The sequence below is a fragment of the Montipora capricornis genome, chromosome 13 (assembly GCF_036669925.1).
Source record: "Montipora capricornis isolate CH-2021 chromosome 13, ASM3666992v2, whole genome shotgun sequence".
Taxonomy (NCBI): Eukaryota; Metazoa; Cnidaria; class Anthozoa; order Scleractinia; family Acroporidae; genus Montipora; species Montipora capricornis.
Genome location: NC_090895.1, coordinates 28,792,411 through 28,809,910, shown reverse-complemented (window position 1 = coordinate 28,809,910; position 17,500 = coordinate 28,792,411). Strand labels below are relative to the sequence as shown.

Sequence of the window (17,500 nt, the reverse complement as noted above, 5' to 3'; positions counted from 1 at the left end):
GAGAAGACCAGATCTCATATTGGAAGACAAAGTAAAGAAAACAATACTGTTGATTGATATGGCGTGCCCGAACGAATCAAATAAGGAAGCCAAACGAGAGGAAAAGATCAGAAAGTATCAACAGTTATGCTTTGAATTATGAGAACGACGAGAAGGATAATTATACTGTTAAAGTGATTCCAATGATTATTTGATGTCTCCTAGGAGGAATGAAGGAATTGAGAGTCGATATGAAACGAACATTTGATAACAATAACGATAAAGAAATAGAATTAATAGAACACAAGATGCAAAAGACAGTAAAGTGGGAAAGCGAACAGTCCAGATAAGATCTTTCTGATAAGGGTATTAGAAAGATCTTATCTGGACTGTTATGGATACACAATGGGACAAAGGGGTGAAGAAAGAGTAAAAAAAGAAAACACAGTAGTTGTTGACACAGCTTTTATAGCTAGAATTAATAGCAAAGGAGATGCAAAAGACAGTATTGGGGGAATGCGAATCCCTTATTGGAAAAATATTATCTGGACTATTGACATGAGGTGTCTTTGTTATTTAGGTAACAAATTTTGGTAGTTAAAGTCTCCCCCCAATTCCTTTTTCGAAATTCAAGGTTAAGCAATAGCGAATGGGAATTGAATTTTATTCTCTTTCACACTTGGTTTTGATTTGTATTAAGTTGTAAAATGTTGAAGTTAATTAATGACTATTATCGATAGCTACGTTGTCTTTTAACCTTAATTTTCATCTGAATTTTTGAACATCTTTCAACAAGTGGGATGTGTGGGGGAGACAACTAGGCCTACTATATAGTGATGACCTTTAACAATAACAATAACAATAACAATAAAACTTTATTAATATTTAACAATTAAAAGGAGGACATGTACAACTCGCGTATAGCGTAAGCAAGTCGAGGCGAGTTGTGCAGGGAAAAAAAAGGGAAAAGAAGAAAATAAACCAAATGAATTTGTCAGCTTCAAATAACAGACTATGAACAATGACAGGAATAAACTACAAATAAAATAAATCATTAGCATCCGGAGATAAGTATAGTTACACAAGTGATTGATAATAAGTAGCTTAATAAACTAAACAAACTAAACAAGCGAAGAGATTGACAGTCAATTGTTACAAAAAGTTATGTAAGATATAAATTAATTTTGGATAGTAAATTAGGTGCCTCAATATAATCCTTCTCGCCTCTAGAGCTGCTAATAAAGCCTTGTGAATTGATTTCTTGAACGCCAGTTTAGGTAGATTACATACTCGTGATGGGAGGCAATTCCACGCTTTCACACCAAAGCATGAAAAAGAATTGCGCTGGTGATTTAAACATAAAAATTTAATATGATATTTGCCACAAGATGCAGCCCTTTATGTTCTATGAATGAATCAAGCTGGTCTTGATAAATTTGTCAGAAAAATCTTTTGGAGCAGAGTTATTTGAAACATACATAGAGTGTAAGATAGCTTCAAAGTAAAGCAGGCGAATGGGTAATATTTTTTGAAGAAATAAAAAAAAGGAATAGTATAAGTTCTTGGATTTAGAAAATACATCAAACGTATTGCATGTTTAATGCTTTTGAAGTAACAATAATTTATTAAGGTGGGCATTAGCGGCTTGGCCCCAAGCAGTTCATATGTCAAGTCGGGAAGTATGAGGGACTGATAAATGCTTCTCAAAGTACAGAATGGAATGAAGTGTCTTAGACGAGATATTACTCCAACAATTTTACTAATCTTCATGGCAATATAGTCTACATGATATTTCCAGGACAAATGGCTGTCAATCAGAACACCTAAGTACTTAACATATTCCTTACACTCTAGACCTGACGATATGTTGGTGCTGTAGTCTATTACTTTGAGTTTGACCTTTCTTGTATTCTAGATTGCCAATATATTTAGTATATTTGAAATTTATTATTTTTAGAGGAATGGGACAAAATTGTATAGTTGGTTAATTCAAGAAATGGTAATGATGATGATGATGATGATGATGATGATAATGGTTTGTTCACAATTGACATCCACAAGGTAGCTCTTTGCTTTAAAACTATACTATATTCATAAATGGTAACAATGAACAGTAAAAACTAAAGCAATAAAACAAATACACGAAGATGTCAATCATCTTTGATTCTTTGAAAGAAAAATTTCCTTGTGACCTTAACGAATGAAAAACAATCAGTCAAATTTCTAACACACTCCGGCAAAGAATTAAAAGATCTAGCAGCCATTGACTTGAAGGTGTCAGATTCCCTAGGGATCTTTAGAAGAGGGGCAGCTGATGAGCGATAGTTGTACGAGCACGGAGCTCAAAATTCTAATCTAAAGAAAATGTTAAGAAGAGAATGTTTTGTGCATCCTCTCACAGGGTACATAATTTTTTTGGTTCCCTACAGTTTAGCTCAATAATTTCTTGTGGTTCTGAATAGACCTAATCGGCCAATTCAAATTTCCCGGGATTAAGATTCTTTGTGTATTTTATTTGCATAACAATGTAGCATTCATATTTAAATTATATGGAAATAACTAGAACTAACTGAATTGGGTACAACATACGGTCTATTGGTGAAGAAGAGTGCTGGAATTATTTTGGACTTTGAACTTCTTGTAATCTGGTAAATTCTGACACAAAACAAATACACTCAGTATTTCGACATACCACCCTGTCATTCCTCCAATAGCGATTTGTTGCATTGGCGGCCTTCCTCCAAAATCCATGCTTAGCAGTTGCTCAGCTAAATTTCTTGATCTTATAGTCTCTATGATTTCAAAACCGTCAGTTTCGTCTTCCGGTTCGCCTGAAAAATAGCAAAATTTACAGCTCGCCTGTCAGGAAATAAATACGAAGAATAAAATGGCTCCATTTGCACAACAGTTGATTTCATTTTAAGATCCAATTCAATAAATCGTCATTAAATGCAGTAATTACAACAAAAATGTTATACAGGTATTGGTCACGCAATAAGATAATATATATATATTTTAAACTAAACAAAAAGCTTCAGGCTATTGAATTTATACTAAGCTACGAGATATATGATCATGGCAGTTTTAATATGAACATTAATACTGGAGGAAAGCCTGTATTGAAGCTTTAATTTCCTTTCGGTTTTATACTGACTTGTATAAATACGATGATCAAGTCTGCTACATTCCACTGCAGTTAAATTTAAGCTTATGTCGTTTTCTTCATGTTGTCCGCAATGAAAATATTCAAAAATTGAATACTTACTATGCGACATCCTTCCTTACAATCCGGTAATCGGAACTTCTATTTGGTTCAACCCCTATGGGTGATGGCCACAGAAAAAGCACCTAATATCCGCTTTGTCACACAATCCCAAAACGAAACCGAAAACACGATGGGTCATTTCATTTTACGATACACGAACATTTAGCCCGAGTGGCAGGCGTTCGAAGGGGAGAACGGGCACGAGAAGGAAAGGAAAGATGGGGAGCCTTGTACTGGGGACAAGGAATCTGAACGGCACTAGAATAAGCGATACTTGGACCGAAATCACCAGCTTAAGAGTCAAAGTACGACCTTCTTGTGCAGCGCAGCGTTTAGAGCTACTGCTACTGGTTCTATTTTCCTTGAAATTTTGACTTCTTTCCGCACTCTTTGCGTTTTATTTGAAGGCCATTTCAAAGTCTTTTACATGACGTTAGCAGCTGTATTTTGTGCGGGTAGCCATGGTTTTCAGTGGTTCGGGTGATTATTTATTATTTTCACAGAATATTGAAAATCTGTAATTATTTTTTTCCATTTTATCCAGTTAAGAAGGAGTGTGTTAATTCGTTCTGGGTTTTGTTAAACTCGTCAACTTTGCACAGTGGAAAATATACAGAAATCTTAAAGCGCTTGAAGCACGCGTTCGTCTGGGAATTTCGTCATGAGCGAGCAACTGAAATATGTTGTCGACGAGCTGAACAAGGAGCCTTTCAAGAGGAATTACAACCTGATAAGGTTAGCAATACACTCTTTACGTTAGCAAAAGGAAAGAGTGGCAATTAGTAAGGGGAATATTAAGCACAAATTTAGCTGAAAGTTAAGGAGGCTCGAAGCAGTTTCAACGCTTCCAAGTGAAGCTTTTATTAAAAGGAACGGCACCACAACGTTGTATCATGTATTGGCAATATTGTGGTACCAAATGAAACACGAATTATTGCTAAACAAGATACAGTCATTATGACATAATATGTCACCGTGGGAACGGGCAAGCCCTGTAAAAACACCCTTTATTTTGTCTTTAGTTGCTTATATCTCAAAAAGCGAACTCGGTGACCCCCATTTTTTATTTCTGAAAAATAAGCAGAAGGGCAAGGTGAAACTTTCTGCAAAGTTAAAAAAAATTCTGTCCAGTGGATTCAGAACCACCTTAATTTTGTGATTTTTTAAAGGTAGCTCTGAATTCTTTTGACAGAACTTTCATCATAGCCTTCCAATCACTTTTCAGCAATAAAAAAAGGGGAGTCACCGAGTTCCTTTTTGAGATATTTGCAACTAAATCCAAAAGATGGGGTGTATTTGCTGGGCTCTCCCATTGCCTAGGTAACTTATTACATCACAATAATGATCACATCTTGTTTGGAAATGATCATTGTTTCATATGGTACCATATTATTGCTGTTACGTAATACAGTGTTGTAGCGTCGTTCGATCGAAACAGAGAGTCTTCTAAGTCTAAATCTTTCGAGCCTTCTTTAACCACAAATCTAATGAAAGCTTGCATCCAATAATTAGCTTAAATAAATTAAATTCCTAGAGATCTCCATTTTTCAGTCCTGGAAGTTTTTTCCTTGCATACCAAATACTTTTAAGATAAAGTGACTGGTTTCCAGTAGAGAAAGCATGTCACCCACGATGATTACCAGGAGAAAGCTCTCTTTTTGCTGTGAAGTCAACATTTTGCTAATTATATACAAAGTTCTTTTGCTTCTGTCTGTTTAGTCTGTGAACTTCCAGCTGTATATAAGCCTATACCTTTCCTTGTTTCACAGCAGTACAATAAAACTTTATCCCTCACTTAATTTACCTTCAGTGCAAATTTAGAATCTACATAATTATCACGCACAAGTTATCACCATACATGGTTGTATTTGCCTAGGGCTATCAACCTTCCCTTCCCACCCCCCCCCCCCCCCCCCAGCAAATATCCAATGATTGGTCTATTATGCTTCCTTCTGATAATTATATGATAATTAATTAATTCTTATTGTAATTATTTTTTTCAGTTTTGATTCTCTTCAGCCATTACAGTTACTACAAGTGCTTAATGACGTTTTTGCAGAAATTAACCCCCAGGTAACGTCAAAGTGGCAGCTATGGTAAATAATTTATTCTCAGAAATGGCAGCATTTTAAGCTTCATCCATGCTTATCCAGGTGTTTGTGAATCCCCAACTTTTTCTTTGCAGATTCGCCTTCTGTCCACACGTATCCAGCGAATCCAGCATGTGAATCCTCATCTTTTTGAACCAGCTCTTCAGAGTGGAAAGTTTTGAATATGCAAAGAATTTGGAATCGTGTGCAGGGTCGAATCCGGATATTTTCAAATTTGATGACATAATGCAGTCTGAACCATACAAATATTCAACATGGCTGCTGTCGCTGAACGAAATGCTATTTCTTCTCTTGTCGCCAACTTGCATGCCTGATGGCGCGTGCTCCATTGACAATAGTCACCGAGGAGTCCTGGATTCTAGAACGAATCTGAATAGTCATTTGGACGGGAAAACTTGAATTAATTATGTTATGTGTAGTCATGAAAGTTTTTGAATCTGCAAAGAGTTGCAGATTAAAAGACATCCGGATACGTGTGGACTCTGAGGGCCTTAATTTTGCTATTGTTTATCTTCATACAGACCGACCACCATAATATTATTATATCTATTACTAAATCAACAGCATAAGATTGACCTTCGAGATGAGGATCCTGAACAGATGGCCAAAAGGATGTTTACATTCCTGAGAATTCTTAAATTCAAGCCTCAAACAAATGCAGGAAGTTTGTATGTTAATTCTGTTATTGAAATTTAAATGCACCTTGACTGCCAATATTCTGTAATTTGTCATTTTTTAAAATATAATTGATTAGCTGTGACACATTTTAACAAATATATGGTATTTGATAGGAACTGCACCTGTTTAGAACTGAGCCAATTTTAAAAGAATTTTGCGGAGGTGAACACGAGAAAATTAGCAATTAATGTTATAGTATGGCTTTACATGCCATACCAGTGCCCAGCTTGCGCGCAGCCCTAAAACTCTAGGGAGCCTCCTTAAATTATATTTCTTGTTAACTTTCCCAAGAGCGAGAGAAATGTGACTTGCTTCTTGCTTCAGCATCACTTGATTATTTGGTTGTTTACTGTACTTTTTTTAGCCTTTTCTCAAAGGTATCATTTCGTCTCTGTCACCTTTTAGGAATGCTTTTCGCAATGGGCTTATCCAAGGTGATAAGTTGATTGTGTACCCGATTCTACAATGGCTGTTTGAAAATCTGCCAGAATTGAAGAAAAGAGCCTACTTGGCAAGATATTTGGTAAAGCTTGATATACCTCCAGATCAACTTGCTGACCAGGAGCTTCATGAACTCAATGAAAATGTAAGTATTTTGTTGTAAAAATTAATGATAAATGACAATTTCCCTCAGCTCTGGTATATAAGAATATTACGATGTTATAGGTCACTTTCAAAAATACCATGATACTCTTTGTTTGCCCTCCAAAATGTTGCATAAGCATTGTTTTTAAAACTGGAAACGTGCTTATGCAAAATTTTGGAGGGCAAACAAAGAGTATTATGGTATTTTTGAAAGTCACTGGCCTATTACAATGATATTAGGTTTGGTTGAAAGAAAAATGAGTGAGTGTAATGGAAGTAGTGATGCTGTCAATATTGGCTGCATGCGTTTGGGCCAATAAGACAAATTCCAAGTACATTTACTGGGGGAGGTAGACCTGCTATGTAAAAGGGCAGCCAAGAAATTGAACCAGGAATTCCCAGAACAATTCCACCTGGTAGTTAGAGTAGGGCTTGCACTGGGGAAATCTGGATTTATAATCTTGCTTCTGTAGCTCCTGACATATTACCTCCAAAAAGCAACCTCATCGACAATTTCAAATAGTACAGTACGAAAGACAACCCGAACAAAGTCAATTTCATGGCGATATTCACCAGAGTTAGACTGATGTTATTGCTATATTTTGATTTACCTCAAAATCATCATCAGGCAAATCAAGGTTTACAGAGCGCGTGATTTAAATACAGGAGACTTATTTAAATAATAATAGTTCACGGCAAGCTTTTAAGCCAGAGTCCCTGGGAATGAGGTTGTCCAAGAAGGAGTAGGATGCAAATGGTACGAGCCAGTCATTGTCAATTTTCGATTCTCAAGGTCGTCGTCATCATCATCATCATCATCACCACCACCACAACCATTGTCATGATCAGCCATATTGTCATTTTCAATAATTTATCAGTAGTGGCAAAATGTCAGGTCATCATCTTCATTCTGTGCAACATCATTCTGGCAAATCACAATCAGAGGATCATCTTAATGGTGATGGCAATGAAGGTGACAAAAATTACAAGCTTATCTTGTTTTCTCAGTATTTACAAATGATGGAACAGTTTAAAGAGTTACACAAGTCTGTGGAACAACTCAGGACATCTGGATTTTCAACAGGGGAGATTAAAAAGGTCTGTAGCATTCTATGTGTATTGTTAAATGGCCGAAGCAGAAAATACCATAATAAGCTATAATACTCTTTGTTTGTCTTCTCAATCTTTTTAACAAGCATTGTTTTTGTTTTCTCTTGGAAACATTGTACATGTAAGTCCCAAGAGAAATAGGAAACAATGCTTATGCAAAAGTTGGGTGGATAAACAAAGAGTATTTTGGTATTTTCGGCTTTGGCCAATTTCATGCCTGCATGTGAGCTCCATTGCATAAATATAGAACAGTTTCCAAGAGCTCTTTGCAGTTTTACCACTCTTTGTGGACTACTGTGCTGCACTGTAGATATGCCTAAATTGCTGCTGCCAGTTCAAGAACAAACTGACTGTACAACTTTTTGCTTTTAACAAAATTGTAAGAAGGGGGATGGGGACTTTGAGCAACCCTCAGTTAATCCCAATATTACATGTATACGTTGTTAATGCTTAATTTACATATTAAACAACATTTTTTCTTTATTTTCAAAATATTTTTGTTGACTGTTCCAAGGAATTTTGTCCTCCATTGTAGCTTAGATGCTCTATCACTGAACTTTGGGAGACTAGTACTCATCATTGGGAGCTTTGGACAAAACTCTTGGGAAAAATTCCAGCTTTAATAACATGGGTGACAAATTATTCCTTTATTTTGGCATGAGTTTTTGGCATTTTTTCAGTGCCAAAATGGTGTCTTACGAACGTAATTTGTCACCCATGATATTAATTAATAGCTAATCAAATGGTATACATGTACTAGTGAAATTAGGGAATAATTTCACTTGCATTTTGTCCAAAATCAAATAATTTCCCTTGCCTAAAGGCTTGGGAAATTATTTGATTTTGGACAAAATGCTTGTGAAATTATTCCCTAATTTCACGAGTATACCATTTGATTAACCATACAAACATCATTTGACTTGAACTCACTAAGTATACTGACTTATACTGACTGCGAACTCGGGTACGCAAAATGCTGTGGAAGCCTTTTGCCATTTTCTTAACCAACACTGGAATAGGGGGAGGAGGGTAAGTAGGAAGAATTTAATCTTTATCACACAGATAAATTAGGGCATCACATTAATTTTTCCCAATGAGTTTTGTCCAAGATTGTGTGTTCATGTAACAATAAATAGTCATGCACACATGGCTAGGATCTGAATTGCCGAAATGGAGCATTTTTGTGATTGTACTGAAAGAGCTGTTATAATTGTTAAACTGTAGTGAATTATGAAATGATGTGATGTGATGGTGACTTGGGTAACTTGCAAAAAAGCTGAGTATTCCTTTAACCCTTTCAGCCCCGTGGGGTTCCCCATTGACGAGTAAAATCGTCTGGCATTAGACAGAGTAAAATCTATAAGTGGCATTATTGGGAGTGAAAGGGTAAAAGGAGTCGAACCCACAACCTTCCACCATTTTTTTCCAAAGTAAGTTGGTTTTTGCAGTAATACAGCAATGTTGCAAAACTATTTTTTTAGGACATTGTAAATATGGAGGATGAAAAAGAACAGCTTCAAAAGAGAATTGACAGAATGCAAAAGAAGGTATGATATTAAAAAAAAAATATATATATATATATATATACTGTAGTTTCCCCATTGTTAGACATAAGTTGACTGGTGTGTCATTCTACTCTAGGTTGAGAATGTTCGGAACTATGAGAAGATGCTGCTAGCAGCTCGGAACTTGCGTGTTGAGAGAGAGAAGGAACATTCTCTTAGCCGACAGAAACTGGAACAGAAGAACCAGGTATTTATAATAATAAATATTACACATTGCAGCACGTTATTTGAAGGCCTGATTAGAGGTGCGACTGCCATTGGATGCTGTATGCCAAAGCTTGGCCAAAACATCCAGGGCATGTGTCTTTTTCCCCATGTAAAAAAATTATGTTTTATCACTTGCTAGGTTGTTGAGAAGGACAAAGTCAAGACAGTCATGCTCTTAGTGTTCTATTTGAATGGTCACAGCTTTCCTTTGGAAGTCTGGAATTTTAATGTTGTTTCTGAACTTTGTTGTTCTCCAGTTTTTGCATTCAGACCAACGATATCAGCGCATGCAGCAACAGCTCAAGGACATGAGAACCCAGGGTGTTGGCACAACTGGAGCAGGTCATTACTTACAGCTACTATAAACCCTTTGACTCCCAGAAGTTATCATGATCAGTATGTAAATTCTCCTCACAATAGGCCAGTTTCATATTCTAATGGTTGGACTGGATCTAGCATGAAATGGAGGCTAATGCGGGCAAATTAATTTGCATTTGAAAAGATTTGCCTGTGTTACCCTCCATTTCATGCTAGATCCAGTCCAGCCGTGAGAATTCGAAAATGGTCTATTTCAATGAAATGTCAGTCAGACAGGTATTGAGAATGAAGAATATTATCAGCATAAGAGGCATGAACTTGATATAACACCAAATTCTCATGACTACCTAACAAATGCATGGTACTAGTTAGGAGAATGAACATTTCGATCTTGGCAATGAAAGGGTTAAACTACTATCTACGCTTTGACATGTTAGCTATCTTGTTGGAAGGATTGTTTTTTGAAAACTTTGTGACACTGTTATTCATACTTTTTTTTGTACAGATCTTTTAAAGAAGTTAGATGAAGAAAATAAAGTCAACATATATATCTGTCAAGAAAAATTGCCAAAGGTGTTTTCCAGTTCAATGCTGTTAAGTCAACTTTGTTTTGTCTTGTATTGCACATTCTCATCATTAATTTTTTTTCAAATGTAAAGGAGTTGGAAGGAAAAAAGAAATATGCGCATGATCTGCAAAAGGTTGCTGACGAGCCGGCCATGGGCCAAACAGATATTGATGAACTCAATAAACGAGTAAGATGGAAATAATTTATTTAAAATGTACATGGGGTAATATTTATTGTTATTCTTCAAAATAAAGTACTCAATATTGAAAGGGGCTAGTGTACTTGAGTCATATAGCAGCTCGTGCTTGGCTTAATACCCAAGCCAAAAACAAAGGAGTAAACAATTGAAAGAAATGACTGGCTTAAAAACAATAGAATCTGCTTACAATACCAAAGAATAGCAGGTAATGAGATCTGGTGTATTTAGATGGCTCTCCTATTGCTATGGTAACCTGTTACCGCACAACACTATGCACATTTAGTTGAACAATGATTGTTATGTCACTTGGTACCATAATGTAGCTGTTTGGTGATACAGTGTTGAAGATTAATCCTTCTAAATAGTACATTTGCTTGAAACTGGTTTGAGCCACCTATTGTAAAAAGAACATTGAAAGCTTAAAACTCCTGTTAACAGATTAAGCAGCTGTCAGCAGAGATTAACTCACTGATTGAGAAGCGAATGGTCAGGAACGATCCAATAGATGATAAGCTTTCACTCTTCAGACAGCAGGTTGGTTTTAGTTTTTATTCCTGGATTTCATAGTGTTGAACCCTAGCACCTTGCAGTGCATGTACCGGTCCAAGTCACTGTACTTTTTACACTCGTCTAGTTCAACAACATATTAGCCTTAACCTTAACCTTTTAATACCCTTAATTGGCCCACATCAGCAAGTAAAATTGGCTTGCTTTGGACACAATCAAATCATGTCATTCAAAGACGGAAAGGGAAAGTTCCCCATCGACTAGTAAAATCACCTGGCATTAGACAGACTAAGGTCTACAAGTGGCCCTCTAAGGAAGGAAAGAGTTTTAATAACTTTGAATTGTGAGTAGTATCTCCAGTTCTTGTAACCATGTTACAAAAGTTGTAACTTGCATGCATGGGTTAGTTCTTACCTTATTCTTTTCTAATTTGAAATGTTTTGCGAAAAAAATTTCTGAAGGCATCCATCATTGGACGTAAGAAAGAGGCAGCTGCAGAAAAACTCCAGGATGCTATGGATGAGGTACATACCATACTCAGAAATACAAACTGATAATAAAATTATTTTAGTCAGTGTATTAAAGTGAATTATGTAATATTATATTAACCAATCCCCTTAGGGCTTCTTAGGACTAATTTACTATGCTCTTTGGTGGAATTTGGTCACAATGCTTGTTATGCAGTTTACTGCAACTTACTAAGAAAGTTAAAGATCCCTTCGTCCATAACAAGGCCTGGTTACAGCACCATGGACTTTGTTCCTTACTTCTTTTAGCCAGTGATTTGGATTACTATCAAGGCAACATTTTCTGTTCAATTATTTCACAACCCTGACTGTTTGTGTGGCTTGGGTGCAAACTGGCCACCTCCTGCACCTCCTGCATGGTAGCTCAATGCTGAACCATCTGAGCCAGCTGGTCTGGCAGAGGCTAAGTGTCAGTGTTCATGCTTTCCTTGCAGCTTTCAAATGCAGAGATTGAATTCCAGAAGAAGAAGGACTTATTGAAAGATAGTGAAGGATCAGAAGTGTTGAAAGGAGACGAGGTACAATGATTACGATCAATGTAATGTAATTGTTAGTATACTGTATGAAATTTGTCAATGCTTACATCCCAGCGTGTGTATGAGTGGACATAATCATGCTCACCAAAGGCTTAAGAGTTGTTTTGGATGTCTTTAGTCCAAGACTCATGCAAACTTACGTGTACATGTATTTATTTGATTATCTGTGAACGTAAAGGCTGAGACAACCCCATACCTTCAATTTTATTCCCTGTCTTAAACATTGCTTTTTATGATTAACAGGATCCCAGGACTGAATAATATTGTTCTGCTGAAGAGTGACTCTTAAGCCCTAGTACCAATAAGCATATTTTCTGAACAGTTCTCTTTACATTTTACTGAAACTGATAAAGAGAAAGTGGTTACAGTTCAGGAAATTTAAACTTAACCCATTGACTCCCGGGGGTTCCCCATTGCCGAGTAAAATCATCTGGCGTTAGTCAGTAAAGTCTGGGAGGTTTAGGCCAGTTTGGGGGTAAAAGGGTTAAAATGATTATTTTCCTTTATTCTCATGACATGCATGTTTTCCAAGACAGTTGTATTGTAAGGAGAAAATTGACTGGATGATAGTTTCACTTTGGGATTTGGGGGTTAACTAGCATGAAGACCTCTTGGGCAATACAGTACCTGCTATTCAGCCCTCAGAGAACTCGTTTTTTAGCAGTCAGTGATGGTAATGATTAAGTCCAGGGGCAAGGATTTCTTTGTCTGTGATATGTTGGCTGACATGTATGGACATAGACCTTTTTGCAGATACAGCCGCCATTTTGATTTCTATTGTTTCAAAAGACATTATGCGATGCTCAGGGGGCAAATTAATACGTATTTGCCCCCTGAGCATCCCATAATAGCTATTTGAAACAATAGAAATCAAAATGGCCGCCGTTTCTGCAAAAAGGTCTATGTCAGCCTGTGTGTGGATTGCATTATTCATGCATGCTAGTGTGTTCTACATGTGCATGTATGCTTAATGCATAGATGTTTTAGTTTTAGGAGCTTTTGATTGCTATCACTCATCATCTTGTCTTGTTTGTTTGCAGTTCAAAAGATATGTGAACAAGCTTAGAGGCAAAAGCACTGTGTACAAGAAGAAACGACAAGAGGTAAGAAGATTAAGCAACGATTTATATTCCATCCCCCAAATTCATGAATAAAATAAATCAGATCCCATTGAAAGCCCGATTAGACCATAGTTACTCTAGGGACTGGTTATGAAACCCTGGGAATTTCAAAAGCAGGAACAATACAGTCGCAATAATTATTAGTGACACACTTGGCTATAAAAGCAGGAACAATACAGTCGCAATTAGTGACACACTCGGCTATCACCTCGTGTGCCACTTTTTTGTTCTTACCACATTTTGACGTCATCTGTGATCTATTACTGAACAGACGCACGGCAACATGGAATCTATTTGTTAATGATTAGACTAATCCTGGACTGCCCTAAACTCAAATTGCAGTTTATTTTCCAACCAAGAGAAGTTTCCACAAGATTTTTAGCCTTCAACTTTCACTTACTAATAGACTCTTCTTTTCCATCATCATATATTGTAATACATTGTTAAAGCTCTTTGGTGGGGCTAAATTCGAACCTTACTGGTATTTAATCATGGATTAGTGATAGTCTGGTTTTGAAGAACTAATGGCCCAGATTCTTAAAATTGATGGTAATAAGAACAGTATCAAATCAAACTATTTAAAGAAAGCCAGAAAGAATTGGACTGGCCCTCAGATAGGAAAAGCTTATCTTGGTGTGACAGACTCACAAATATTACAGAAACTAGACCTTGTTTCTGTATTATCAATTAGGCATTTCAAAATTGTCATGTTCTTTTCATAATATATTGGAGAAGAGTTGCTGAGCTTTCATTAGTCTTTAACTGATGGTGATTATCACACAGCAGTTACATTAAGGGCGCGTTCGATTGACCCTATTCCGGAATAGGAATACATGGAATAGAAGTTAGAAATTCTTCGTTTTTGCGGGGATTCACATCAATATTGTCAAACATTTGCTAAGATGCTATTTTAAACACAGCTTTACTATTCTTGTTGCTGCAAAACGCCATACATAGTGTTTTAAATCATCACTCCACGTATTCTGATTCCGGAATAGGGTCAATCAAACGCACCCTAAGTTTTAAGTTGTATCACTTTACCACTTTCAGGGAGAGAGCTGGGCATTTGGACTTGACCAGTCACATTGATTAAGGCTCAGTGACTCTGTCAAAACAGTTGAAGTTAATTTGTTACGTTCGGAGTCACAAATATCTATGGTTTAGATGGCAAAATTTAAACGGGGAAAAATATGAAATTTATTCATGTATATGAAGCCTCTATGTGCGAAACTACCACTAATCCTTGCATTTTTCTTATGATATTCCAACAAAGAAAAATCCTTATATTTCTTATAGTTAGCAGAACTGCGTGCAGAATACGGCGTGCTCGCCAGAACAGAGGAGATCTTGAAAGGGAAGGACGAAACGTTTCAAGAACAGCTGGTTAGTGCTATGATTCTTGGAATATGTCAATGTTTCGTCAGTACAAATGAAGAGACCTGAAATGAAAGACATAAGTTTAATCTGCAAAGAGAGTCATGTCAAGGTTTCAGATCATCGCAGTCAGTTATGAACGTTTCGTTCCTTATATAAATCTCCGAATCCAAAGCAAACATATGTCACCATGTTACCTAGAATCTCGCTTTTTGTGTGCCGTGCAAGCCACGTAAACTTGGCAGAACTTGCAGTAATTTGGACCCACGATCGTGATTTGAGAGGCATGGGTCTATTTTCGATGTCACAGACTGCTTTGCATTTCCTGTTTTCAAAAAAATGTTTCATTGCAAAGCAGTCTGCTAGCATTGATAACTTTGCGCGTCTTGTCCAGCAGATAAAAAGCAAATTTTGAGGTAACAATGGTAAAACATGTTTGCTTTTGGTGGGGATATTAATATTGTAGACGAAGAATATTTGGTTTAGGTACACTTTTAGCAGTAATGAAAGGAAAGCCTGAGAAATTCAGGCTTGTTACTACTGCAGTATCGCTCTTAAATATGACACATGAAATGTTAACATTATTCCTTCTGTGCATTCATTGTTTATGTCCAAAGCTGCATTCATTTCTTTGTGTCAGGCAAGCTTGGAAGCGAAAAAGGGCGTGTCCGGTTTCCATGAGACACAAGAAGAACTGGAGAAGGTTTCGGCAATTAAGAGCGAGCTGGATGAACAGAAAGGAAAAACTTTAGAGGACATCTCTGAACTGGTAGGGAGGGGCTTGACAGGGCCACTGCATGTGTAATTATCCTTGAGGAAGGGTGAGAAATGAAAACATCGGCAACGGCGACTTAATCCTCTATAGTTTTAGAGCGACCTTATCCACCCTTTTTTAGTCAAAGGCGTGAAGTTTTTTCACTCGAGTTACGTATCTCTTCTGAGCCATGGTGGCGGATAAGCCCTCATTAGACCGGACAAAAAACACCACCAGGTATCTGACGCCCTAAGAACAAGTTATGACATAAACTTCAACCTGGCTGTGCCAAGATTTTTTAGGACGGCACAAGTTTTGGAGACCGAGTCCTGACTTCCGAAGATGTTGAAAATTTTCGAGTCCAAGTACGTGGATGTTCATATCAGTAAACATGTTATGTATTATCGTCCCTAACCTTTTTTCCTAAGGGATACATGGGAAAGTATGCTGTATTGTTCCGTTGCGAGGAAGGTGGTACCTTATTTAACTTTTGACAATGCATTTAAGACAGTAATACCCATTCCTATTGTAATTTTCTCAGGTTCGTACACTAAATGGCACAATTGCAGACAAAAAAAGTGCTTTGGCACCAGTTATCAAAGAACTGAGACCCATGCGACAAAAATGCCAGGTAAACGAATCATAAACAAGCTCGTGATACTGTTCATTTACGCTAGGTTGTAAAAGCGACGACAAAGGCTTGGCCAATGCCAGCACCACTTAACAATGGATTAAGTGAGGAAATTACATTGTACGCTTCTTTGCCGCACTGCGCAAAACAGCAACGTGAAGTGACCTGGATGGGAATTAAACTTAGGTAGCAAAGACAATGATGACTTTCAGAACCTCATTCCTAAGTGAGAGTTCGCATTAGTGTTAGTAATTAACATTTTTTCCCAAGACATTCAACTGTAAAATGGCTATGCGCACTGTTAGGTATTTACTATCCCATATCCAACACGCGCTTACGGAATAATATTGTTAAACTCTTTGCCCATAGTTTCAATAAAAAGGAGATGCAACAAGTTTACGTTGAGCTCAAAACTCGAAAATTATTACTGAAAAGCAACATTTCCATTGATTTTGTCGTTTCTTAGAATCTACGGGTTCGTAAACACTAGCATGGCGAGACCAGAATTTGTTGTCACTTCTTTGTTGAACAGTACGTTTATTTTTTATCTTGTCCAATCTTGTCGACAGGAAATGACTGGCGAATACGAAGAAAAGAAAGCTTTTTATGAGAATTTAGCGGCAGGGCTTGAAAGCAATACGTCCAAACTCGAACAGGTAAAAGCTTCAACCATCTCAAATGAAATTTGGTATTCTTGCTGGTAATTTGTTGCACATATAAGGTTTGAAATGTTTTTTTGTCTTTTAGGAAGTCCGCGGTCTCCGCGAAGAGCTGACACACGAGGAAGGTCGTTACCATTACTTACACTGTATGCTCAAGGTATAACGTTTAAGCCTTAAAGGGGACACCATTTAGGGACTTGTTTATTTCGAAAATACGCCCCTCCGTGTATAAGCCCCTCCAAATATACGCCCCCCAAAGCGGCAACGCAAAAAATCCTCTGTTAAATCGCCCATCCAAATACAAGCCCCCCGGGAGCTTGTACTTGGAAAATTGCCCTCAAATACAAAGTAAAACAAAGCAAAAACGGTAAATTTACTTCCAACTATAAGGCTAGCCCAATCAATTTGGAAACGCAAATTTCCCTCCGTAGATAAGCCCATCCGAATATAAGCCATTCCAAAAATAAGCCCCTCGAAAAGGGCCTTTGAAAAATATAAGCCCCGGGGCTTATTTTCGGAGTTTTACGGTAATTAAAGAAGGTCTTAGTATGGCAAATACGAAAGTCGGACTGGATAAATTCGGCAAACGTGGTTAATGAATAAGTTTTGTTGAGTTTTGAACCTTGTTAGAGGTATGCCGACTTTTGAAGGCCTTATCTTTTGTTTTTGCATCGGGCCAAGTCAAGTGATCCGAATCGATCAGATCGGACCTTTGTTCCTGGCTGCCAGTGGACAAGTGTGAGCGGGATAGAGGCGGAGGTGGCGGAGATTTGCCGAAATCAGCAGAAATTGCAACATTGCCT

At 37.3% G+C, this 17,500-nt stretch overlaps 2 protein-coding genes across 4 annotated transcripts in view; one reads left to right on the top strand and one right to left on the bottom strand.

The window, feature by feature from the left end:
• LOC138029915 (FUN14 domain-containing protein 1-like) overlaps positions 1-3,385 on the bottom strand; it is an 8,462-nt gene extending 5,077 nt beyond the window's left edge. The window contains exons 1-2 of the mRNA XM_068877768.1: positions 3,245-3,385; positions 2,672-2,810 (exon numbers count right to left, since the gene is read on the bottom strand). Coding sequence (XP_068733869.1) covers positions 2,672-2,810; positions 3,245-3,254 — 149 coding nt within the window. The 5' untranslated portion in view covers positions 3,255-3,385. The remainder of the gene's footprint in view (positions 1-2,671; positions 2,811-3,244) is intronic.
• A 39-nt stretch (positions 3,386-3,424) lies between these two features.
• Positions 3,425-17,500, top strand: part of LOC138029911 (intraflagellar transport protein 81 homolog) — a 16,370-nt gene continuing 2,294 nt past the window's right edge. The window contains exons 1-20 of one of the 3 annotated variants that reach the window (XM_068877763.1): positions 3,425-3,549; positions 3,789-3,979; positions 5,248-5,317; positions 5,920-6,023; positions 6,439-6,619; positions 7,627-7,716; positions 9,210-9,275; positions 9,370-9,480; positions 9,758-9,842; positions 10,324-10,391; positions 10,478-10,573; positions 11,024-11,119; positions 11,554-11,616; positions 12,054-12,137; positions 13,196-13,258; positions 14,573-14,659; positions 15,291-15,419; positions 15,946-16,035; positions 16,605-16,691; positions 16,783-16,854. In XM_068877763.1, the coding sequence (XP_068733864.1) occupies positions 3,906-3,979; positions 5,248-5,317; positions 5,920-6,023; positions 6,439-6,619; positions 7,627-7,716; positions 9,210-9,275; positions 9,370-9,480; positions 9,758-9,842; positions 10,324-10,391; positions 10,478-10,573; positions 11,024-11,119; positions 11,554-11,616; positions 12,054-12,137; positions 13,196-13,258; positions 14,573-14,659; positions 15,291-15,419; positions 15,946-16,035; positions 16,605-16,691; positions 16,783-16,854 (1,716 nt within the window). In that variant the 5' untranslated portion in view covers positions 3,425-3,549; positions 3,789-3,905. Of the gene's footprint in view, positions 3,980-5,247; positions 5,318-5,919; positions 6,024-6,438; positions 6,620-7,626; positions 7,717-9,209; positions 9,276-9,369; positions 9,481-9,757; positions 9,843-10,323; positions 10,392-10,477; positions 10,574-11,023; positions 11,120-11,553; positions 11,617-12,053; positions 12,138-13,195; positions 13,259-14,572; positions 14,660-15,290; positions 15,420-15,945; positions 16,036-16,604; positions 16,692-16,782; positions 16,855-17,500 lie in introns of all 3 variants that reach the window. The other 2 variants (XM_068877764.1, XM_068877762.1) reach the window with 2 other exon arrangements.